This window comes from Trichechus manatus, unplaced genomic scaffold (genome assembly GCF_000243295.1).
Source record: "Trichechus manatus latirostris isolate Lorelei unplaced genomic scaffold, TriManLat1.0 scaffold00221, whole genome shotgun sequence".
NCBI classification, from domain to species: domain Eukaryota; kingdom Metazoa; phylum Chordata; class Mammalia; order Sirenia; family Trichechidae; genus Trichechus; species Trichechus manatus.
This window is the reverse complement of record NW_004444157.1, coordinates 475,789-485,848: the sequence shown is the minus strand read 5'-3', so window position 1 is coordinate 485,848 and position 10,060 is coordinate 475,789. Positions and strand designations below refer to the sequence as shown.

The 10,060-nt window shown below is 45.6% G+C and overlaps 1 protein-coding gene across 2 annotated transcripts; it reads right to left on the bottom strand.

The window, feature by feature from the left end:
* Nucleotides 1-7,424: 7,424 nt before the first annotated feature.
* TCEAL8 (transcription elongation factor A like 8) lies at nucleotides 7,425-9,624 on the bottom strand. Of its 2 annotated transcripts, XM_023742881.1 has the most exons (3): nucleotides 9,494-9,607; nucleotides 9,040-9,112; nucleotides 7,425-8,447 (listed from the first exon to the last, which is right to left on the bottom strand). In XM_023742881.1, the coding sequence occupies exon 3, from the start codon at nucleotides 8,403-8,405 to the stop codon at nucleotides 8,052-8,054; it is 354 nt and encodes a 117-aa protein (XP_023598649.1). In that variant the 5' UTR covers nucleotides 8,406-8,447; nucleotides 9,040-9,112; nucleotides 9,494-9,607; the 3' UTR covers nucleotides 7,425-8,051. The 2 variants fall into 2 exon arrangements, with proteins under 2 accessions (XP_023598649.1, XP_023598648.1); XM_023742880.1 differs by lacking the exon at nucleotides 9,040-9,112 and having other exon boundaries at nucleotides 9,494-9,624.
* Nucleotides 9,625-10,060: the final 436 nt, after the last annotated feature.

Below are 10,060 nucleotides of genomic sequence, written 5' to 3'. Positions count from 1 at the left end.
CCCCAGTCCACCAGGAAGCCTCCTGTGCACAGGCACTCAGCTCTCTCACTCTGTGAGTTGGCTCTAGCACCATCTCATGCTGGTCTCCTGGTTCTGCTGCTGCAGGTTCTCTGCTGCTGCTGGTCCTCTGCCGCTGCCACACCTCTATCCATTCACAGTTTCAAAACCACTTCCACATTTTAGGTATCTTTTAGAGCAGCACCCCACTCCCGGTACCAAATTCTGTCTTAGTGATCTAGTGCTGCTCCAACAGAAATACCACAAGTGGATGATTTTAACAAAGAGAAATTTATTTTCTCACAGTCCAGTAGGCTACAAGTCCAAATTCAGGGCATCAGCTCCAAGGGAAGGCTTCAAGTCCAAATTCAGGGCATCTGCTCCAGGGGAAGGCTTTCTCTCTCTGTCAGCTTTCTCATCAATGTTCCCCCAGGCTAGGAGCTTCTCCGCACAGGGACCTCAGGTCCAAAGGACACACTCTGCTCCCGGCACTGCTTTCTTGGTGGTGTGAGGTTCCCATGTGTCTCTGCTCGCTTCTCTCTTTTATATCTCAAAAGAGATTGGATTAAGACACTATCTAATCTTGTAAACCTCATCAGTATAACCTCATCGCAGTGATAGAATTTACAACACATAAGGAGAACACATCAGTTTACACAGTCATACAATACTGGGATTCATGACCCAGCCAAATTGACAGATATTTTTGGGAGACACAATTCAATCTATGACACTCATTAACATACCTGCCTCTAATCCTGCCTCATTAACATCATAGAGGTGGGATTTACAACACATAGGAAAATCACATCAGATAACAAAATGGTGAACAATCACACAATACTGGGAATCATGGCCTAGCCAAATTGACACTCATTTTGGAGAGACACAGTTCAATCCATGATAGCAACTAATTGTTTCAAACCTTCACAGTATGTGGTGTGTGCCCAACAGAAATCCATGAGCGTTCACTCAACATTCCTCTAGATGATGATGATATCAATGACGGTGGTAGTGGTAGTGGAGATGAAATTTTCTCTTTGATCTAAGAGTACTGTGTCTGGGGACCACATGAATGGCCTGGTATCCAAGAAAGTAGGTGAGAGGAAAGAGCATGAATTTTGTATTTGGAAGATAGTGTGGGGCCAAGGAAACCACATTGTTTGTGCTTCATATTTCTAACTCCTTTAATTCTTTTTTTCTTTTATTGTTGTACTTTAAGTGAAAGTTTAAAATTCAAGTCAGTCTCTAATACAAAAATTGATGCATATTGTTATGTGACCCTAATTGCTCTCCCTATACTATGACAGCACACTCCTCCTTTCCACCCCTGACTTCCCGTGTCTGTTCAACCAGCTCCTGACCCTCTCTACCTTCTCATCTCACCTCCGGACAGGAGCTGCCCATTTAGTTCCATGTATCTACTTGAGCTAAGAAGCATACTCTTCACAAATATCATCTTATGTCCTGTAGTCCAGTCTAATCTTTGAAGAGTTGGCCTCGGGAATGGTTTTCATGCTGGGTTGATAGAGAGTCCGGGGGCCATGCTTTCTGGGGTTCCTCCAATCTCGGTCAGACCATTAAGTCTGGTCTTTTTACTAGAATCTGAGTTCTGCACCCCACTTTTCTCCTGTTGTGTTCCCTGTCAGGGTGGTCGTTGGTGGTAGTCGGGCACCATCTAGTTCTTCTGGTCTCAGGCTGATGCAGTCTCCAGTTTATGTGGCCCTTTCTGTCTCTTGGGCTAATACTTTCCATGTGACTTTGGTGTTCTTCATTCTCCTTTACTCCCGGTGGGTTGGGACCAATTGATGCATCTTAGATGGCCCCTCACTAGCATTTAAGACCCCAGATGCCACTCACCAAAGTAGGATGCAGAACATTTTCTTATAAACTGTTATGCCAGTTGACCTAGATGTCCCCTGAAAGCATGGTCCCCAGACCTCCGCCCCTTCTACTCTGTCCCTCGAAGTGTTTGGTTGTATTCAGGAAACTTCTTAGCTTTGGTTTAGCCTAGTTGTGCTAACTTTCCCTGTAGTGTGTGCTGTCCTTCCCTTCACCTAAGATAATTCTTGTCTACTATCTAGTTAGTGAATAACCCTCTCCCTCCCCACCCTCGTAACCATCAAAGAATGTTTACTTCTGTGTTTAAACCTTTTTTTGAATTCTTATAATAGTGGTCTTATACAATATATGTACTTCTGTGACTGACTAAATTCACTCAGCATAATGCCCTCCAGATTCCTCCATGTTATGTTTCATGGCTTCATCCTTGTTCTTTATCGTTGTGTAGTATTCCATTATGTGAATATACCATAATTTGTTTATCTATTCGTCTGTTGATGGGCACCTAGGTTGTTTCCATCTTTTTGCTATCGTGAAGAGTGCTGCAATGAACATGGGTGTGCATATATCTATTTGTGTGACGGCTCTTATTTCTCTAGGATATATTCCAAGGAGCAGGATAGCTGGATCGTATGGTACTTGTATTTCTAGCTTTTTAAGAAAGCGCCAAATCGATTTCCAAAGCGGTTGTATCATTTTACATTCCCACCAACAGTGTATAAGTGTTCCAGTCTCTCCACAACCTCTCCAGCATTTATTATTCTGTGTTTTTTTGATTAATGCTAGCCTTGTTGGGGTGAGATGGTATCTCATTTTTAACTCCTTTAATTCTGACAAGCAATTCTGAGACGGGTGTCATTATCCGCTCTATGTAGGTGACCGAGCTGAGGCTCAAATAAGATAAGTGATTTATGCAAGGTGACATACTGATAAGGGGAACAGCTCAGATTGGAGTCCAGGTTTATCTGGCTCTAAAGGCCATAATTCTTAAACACTTTGCTGAACCCCAGGATTTGGATTTTCTCTTCGCCTTATTGCCCAACCAATCCTTTAGTATGTCAGAAAAGTGGTAATGTTCCTCAGATGATAGCCCTAAAGAGCAAAGCTCACAATGACATTGCTTTCTCCACCAATAATGCCTCAAAAAGGTATCTTTACACCAATTCAGTTTTGCTACCCTGGCTCCCAAGTCATGGGCTGAGTGTGCAGTGCATCTGGGTGTTCAGACAGGAGGTGACACCCCTTTTCTCCTGAGTTGTAAGACCACATACATGCCTTTTCAAGCTCCCTGTGCCTGAGGTTTTCTGTACCTGTGGGCCTGGGCTGACTGGAATATCAGAAGAACTGAACCAGGCAGACATAGAACTGAGAAGGCTGATCCCATGGAGTGAGAGAGCTGAATGCCTTTGCACAGGAGGCTTCCTGGCAGAGTGGGGTGCCTCCAGGCACTTATCAGTGAAGCTAGATTTGCCAACCCACGGAGCAAGAGAGCTGTGTGCCTTCCAGCTGAGGTTTACTGGTGGAGTGGGGTGCCTCCAGGGTACTTATCGGTAGCGCTAAAGAGCTTTGGAACACATGCCGAGCAGGGCAGATGTCAGGCAGCCGAAGAGGCCTGAGGGGCCGAGAGGCCAAGTAACCAGGGAGCAGAAGCCGAAGAGGAACACAGGAAGCAGAGCTGCCTCAGCCTCAAAGGGTAGGGCCACGACCTCTGGAGTCTCAAAGGGTGGAACCATGGCCTCTGGGGTTTCAAAGGGTGGAGTCATAGCCTCCTAGGTTTCAAAGAGTCATATCTTCGCCAGCTCGGTTCCGGAGTGTGGGGCTGCCTTTCACGAGTGCCAATGGGATGGGGCCAGATCTGCTGCCCAAAACTGAGGGGGCGGGGCTGCCATGCCCAAGGGGCAGAAGAATGGGGCCTGCCAGGGCCGATGGGGGAGGGTTGCCACTCAGCTAGCTAGGAGAATGGGGCCGCCCAAATGTGAGGGTACAGAGTTGCTGTTCCAGTGGGCCTGGAAGGCAGAGCTAAAGCCCAGGGCCGAGGGGCCTCCGCCCAGAATCTGGAGAGTGTGGCCAACACCCAGTCTGGAGGGCAGGGCCATTGCCTAAATGGTCTCAGAGAACAGAGGACTACTTTCAAGCCTTGAGATCTAATGTAATGTGTTCTGCTGATTTCTTGATGCCTGTTATCCCTTCTTTCCCTCCAATTGCTCCCATTTGTAATGGAAATGTCTAGCTTGTGGCTGTTCTACCACTGTACTTTGGAAGCAGATAACTGGTATTCTAGATATCACAGATGAACAGGAATTTTTGGATTTTGGACTTGGAGTTGATTTTAGACTTTTGCTATGATATGATGGGGTTAATGTGTCTTACATGTGGCAAGGACATGAATTTTGGGGGGCCAAAGGGTGGAATGTCATGGACTGAATTGCATCCCAAAAAAATGTGTGTCAACTTGGCTAGGCTATGATTCCCAGTATTGTGTGGTTGTCCATCATTTTGTGATCTGATGTGATTATCCTATGTGTTATATATTCTAACTCTGTTAATGAGGCAGGATTAGAGGCAGTTATGTTAATGAGGCAGGACTCAATCTACAAGATTAGGTTGTATCTTGAGTAAATCTCCTTTGAGATATGTCATGGATTGAATTGTGTCCCCCAGAAATATGTGTATCAATTTGGCTAGGCCATGATTTCCAGTACTGTATGATTGTCTACCATTTTGTCATCTGATGAGATTTTCCTATGTGTTTTAAATCCTGTCTCTATGATGTTAATGCGATGGGATTAGTGGCAGTTATGTTAATGAGGCAGGACTCAATCTACAAGATTGGATTGTGTCTTGAGCCAATCTATTTTGAGGTATAAAAGAGAGAAGTGAGCAGAGAGACAAGGGGACCTCATACCACCAAGAAACAAGAAGCTTGGAGAATAGTGCGTCCTTTGGACCCGAGGTCCCTGCGCTGCAAAGCTCCTAGTCCAAGGGAAGATTGACGACAAGGGCCTTCCCCTAGAGCTGACAGAGAGAGAAAGCCTTCCCCTAGGAGCTGGCACCCTGAATTTGGACTTCTAGCCTCCTAGACTATGAGAGAATAAATTTCTCTTTGTTAAAGCCATCCACTTGTGGTATTTCTGTTATAGCAGCACTAGATAACTAAGACAGTGGGTGAAGGGTAGGGAAGTCATTGTCCCAACCCCATCCCCATGCCAATTGTTCTAGGGGCTGCTTCCCTGGACTCTGAGAGAAGGGACAGTCCCTTCTGCTTCAACCCCAAGTAATCTGGTCAGACCTAGTTCAGACAACTGCTTGGTAAGACTATCACAACCAATGTTTCCAGTTAGGAAGCTTTGGAGTTTCATCTCCTCCCCTAAAGTTCCCGAAAAGAGGAAGGGAAAAGGAGGGAAAGGCAAAGTGCTCCTAACTGCAGCAGGGACAGTCCTCCTCCAGGTATGTCTGTTCAGGACAGCCCAGCCATCAGCCTAGGTGGGCCTGGTGCCTGCTGCAGGCTGGAGCAGAAACACCAAGGTCAGACCCACCCTGGAAAGGCATGTAACTTGGAGGAGCTTGTCCACATCCTGTCTGAGCCCCACCCCTCTGAGCACCAAAATCCATTGCCATTGAATAGATTCCGACTCATAGCCACCCCACAGGACAGAGTGAAACTGTTCCATATGGTGTCCAGGGAGCGGCTGGTGGATTCGAACTGCCGACCTTTTGGTTAGCAGCCGAGTGCTTAACCACTGCACCACCAGGGTCTCTGAGCACCAGGGGGTTGGTTTTACCCTGTTTTGTATAAGGGCACAATGACCTCTGGAACCTTATCTCACTCTAGCTGGAATTCCAGCCCCAAGAGCATCTATCAGGCTGCCACAACCTTGAAGAATGGTCTGGAAACATGAAGAGACACATCAGAGAATGAAAATAATATAAACAGAAAACAAAGTCAAGGGCAGAGGGCTGGCTCACTGTTTCTTTTTTTCTTTTTCTTTTTTTTTTTTTGTCAGCTGATTCCATAAAGAGAACGTTGAGTTTCTCTCTGATGTTTTACTTCATATTGGAAGGAGAGATTTCATGGCTCTACATGGTATTTGGTTAGAAAACTGCATTTTATATTACATTCCCTCGGCTTTTTAACTTGTGTTTCTTTGTTAAAAGGAACTTTTTAAATTTATGTATAAATCTGTCAGTCTTTTCCGTTAAAAGTTCATACTTAAAGAAATGCTCGTATAGGCCTTCGACTTCCTGAATTACAATAAACATTCACCAGTATTTTCTTCTAATTATTTTATGGTTCATATTTATAATGATGGAAGGCATATTGTATATACCAGTGGTCTTCATCCTTCAGTGTGTATCATAATTAACTGGAGCTTGTTAACTATGCTGCTTATCCAGCTCACTTCCAGGGAGTGTGAGTCAGTGGGTCTTAGGTAGGGCCTAGAAATCAGCATTTTGAACATGTTCCCCAGGTGATTCTGATGCAGGTGATTCTTTAAAATACTTTGATAAAACATTTGGGGTACAATCCATTCAATTGCCTATCATAACTCTAGAGAAATGAAAAGACTCACAGATGATTATTCAGTCAGTAACAGAATTTGCACATAACCTCTGGCTGCTTAGTAACAATCAATCAAAAAATCAATTAAATATGAAAACACCATGTTTCAGCTATACACAAGTATGTGAGGAGATCAGAAGGAAACAGGTAGTTTTTGTTCATTCTACTGGGGAAACATAATCCCTAACATTTACGTTAATAGCCATTCTACGTCAAGTAAATTTATAATGTACTTCGTGCCTTGGCAAGTTTTTTTTTTTTTTTTTTTCACATTTCAGGTGGGGATGGGATGGGGTGAAGGGGCTGTTCTCTTCGATCGGTTCTCTGCATCACCTTGTACAATTTATGTAAAAGTCACATGAGAGCCTTCAGGGAGAGATAATCTTGTGAGACATCATCTCACAAGAGAAGGCAGTCAGAACCTTAGACCTATGGCAGCACCTCTGGCTACAGCATGCTGTCACTCAAACTTGAACCCCGCTCAACTCTCAAATGGATTAATCACATCTGCATCCTATGGAGGGGAAGTCCTGTGATTGAAAACAGAGAGGGCTGTTCTGCCAAGAACCATAAGACATCAAGGCCCAAGAAACCTTGGAGTAGCACCCACCTGTCGTGATAGAGGCTTTAGAAGGCAAGGTGGGAATTTGAAGCACTGGGGACTCCAGAGAACCCAGTGGAGTTTTGCCATCGGCAGTGGTGGAGGCCAGCAGAGAGTAAAGGACCCAGCAGAAGAGGCAGCCCCGCCAGCAGGCATGGCAAGACCCAGGGGAGAAGGCAGGGGTAGAGCTCAATGGCAGAAAAATGGTATGGAAGCCCCCACCTCCCAGCCTACTGGACTTGTACCTGAGCACAGGTAGAGTCATGCCAGGGCCCTCCCTCAAATCACTGATGGTACTATAGTGGGCTGGAGTCCTGTACACACAAGAGTCCACCAAACACAGCTCAAGAGTTACTAACTCGTCTTCCCCACAGCAGCCCTGTGAGGCAACTATTTACCCCGTGAAAAGACTGAGTCTTAAACGAGAGTAGCTGTAATAACTGCCAGTTTTATTCCTCTGGCTAAGAGATCCAGAGATAATTTGACATTTACATTTATTTTTTAATAGCTCATTCATTAAGAGATTAAGTGCCCCCATTGCCCTTATAAGCTGGTTGCAAATTATTTGATTGAATCTTACTTATAAAAAAAAATCTTTAATTTTTTTGTATGACACAAGTAATGTGTTCATTAAAAAATACATATAAGCAAAAAGCAGAAAAACAAAAACTCACACCACACAGAAATAAGCACAGTTTAGTTTTTGATATATGTATGTACACACACACATATACACACACACACACACAACGTGGGATTTTATCCTACATATGTGAGCAGATACTAAATATACTGTTTTGTAACGTGTTATGTTTTACTTTACAATATGGAATGAGCATCTTTCCATGCATATGTGTGGAACTTCCCAATTGAAAAACAGACCTGGAAAATGTGTTAAAATACAAAATCCAATGAGATGCTGGTAACAAGGAACTACCTAAAACAAAATACCACCAGATTATTAAAAGTAAAATGAAGATCAAAGATACATCAGAAAATGCTAACAAAAAGAAAGCAGGGGCCAGATCTTAATATCAGACAAAGAAGAATTCAAGGCCTAAAGCATACGGGATAAGGCCGGCTTCGAGAATGTCTTTGCTTCCAATGCATCATCACAAACTTGTTTCTTACTCTTCTTATCTCTTCCCTAAGCCTTTCCAACTCATCTACTCCTCTTATCATTTCTTCAGGGTCCAAATGCCTAACAGGAGCGTCCTCTTTAAATCTCTGGCCAGGTTGAGCCAGCCCTCCCCTAAAGTTTTCTTGTGCTTCCTGGCTTACACCTTCTCGGGAAGGTTGAGGATTTCCGTCTGCCTCCTGTGGTACATCTTCTGAAGGGTGGTCTTCCTCGGCCTTTGGCATATTCTGTGGCTTGCCTTCATTTTCTTCGCAAGATTTTTGCATGTTGAGTATTTTCCTATTATTTCCTTTTTGAATAAATTAATCCTAGAAAACAAGGAAACACAACAACTGCCAAACTGACCAGCAGCCAGGATATGGGTCCCCACAGCGACTGGCCATTACTGATTCAGATCCCTAATTGTCAAAGTTTTCCAACTAGACAAGGCTAGATTCTCATGCTTGTAACTCCTCTAACTCCACCCCTTCCACCACCTCTCTTCCCTCCCCTTCTTGCTTCCAGCTCCATCTTTTCTCCTCCTGCTCCAGCCCACCATTTTCCCAGCAGGCCCTGCTACAGGCCTCTCCTAGCACAGGAAAGGGAGCAGCGCGGAAGAAACTAATCCCTCCCTTGCCTCGGGTCTCCACCACTCCCGCCCTTTCGGGCTTTCCCAGGCCACCCCAACCTCCAGCCACTTCCCAGAGACTGCTGGTCCAGTCTCTGGCCTCCCCTCCCCCTTCCACGTCTCTTCTGTCCTCCCCCCCTTTCCCGCCCCATTTCCGCTGCAGGCTCTGCACAGGCCTCAGGCGCTTAATCCGGATGGGGAGAAGCTGTGGCGACCCCAGGATGTGTTTTGGTGTCATCCACACTCCCACCCCCACCCCAGGGGATGTGAGGCAATTGCACTCTTACACTGACCTGCAGGGATCCAGGGGATTTTCCTCCCTCTTCCCTCACCTCGATTTGTGCCGCGCCCAAAAGACCAAGATTCCTGCAGACGAACAGGAGTGCTTGGTGAACAGGCTACCTGGATCACGGGCCCCTTTCACGATTCTGGGCCTGGTTCGTCTAAAGTTTCCTGCGTCCTCGTCCCCCTCATTTCCTTCTCTTAAAGCAACCCCTGCCCCCGTGTCCACCGTTTCTCTACAAGCAGGGAGTGGGAGAGGCAAGTTATTTCCAAACTGTTTCTGCGTCTCTCGCCGAAACCTCAATTGATTACCCTCCCCCTCCCTTCTACACCCACCCAAAACAGCCCCAAATTTCCTACACAAAATGGGAGTTTGGCGGAACACTAGTGTAGGGAAAGCAATGCCGGCCCGGATAGGTTTCTGCTCTCTGCCTCCGACTCCAGGGTCCCCCAGGCAGCACCCACCTTCAAATAACCTGAAGGGATCCGGGGCACTTTTCTCCTTCTCCAGCAATACGAAGCTGCTACGGGGAAACAGGCCCTGGACTATAAGGACTTCTGCACACGTCGACTCCTGGTCACGTGAGGGTTGCGTCATCAGTGAGCTCGAGTCTTCAGCTACCCTCCCATTAGCACCGCAGCCCGCCCCCTGCATTCTCTCCACTTGATACTGTCAATCTTTTTCGCGTTTGCCTTTCAGAGACAATAAAACTGGTATCTTTTCCCTGGAATTTCTATTCGCCTTTCTCGGATTACCCAGGAGAAACAGCCTCTTGGGAGTTAAAGTACCATTTTTCTTTCTTCTCTGGGGAATCATTTCTTTCGTCTCCTCCCAATACCCCATCTCCCCTCCCCCAAGATCCTACCTTCACCGTTTCCGCTGGAGTCGCAACCAGCATTTAAATGGGTGAGAGGTGAGGTTGGGAGGATCTGGAAAGGAAACTAGGAGTGAGAATGAGGAATTTTTTTTTTTTACGAATCCTCTTGAATAGTTTTTTTAGTTTTATTCTATGTTTTAAACAATCAGTACAC

Excerpts from the sequence above, each read along its gene's own strand:
- TCEAL8 (XM_023742880.1), bottom strand. The coding sequence starts at position 8,405 with ATGCAAAAATCTTGCGAAGAAAATGAAGGCAAGCCACAGAATATGCCA.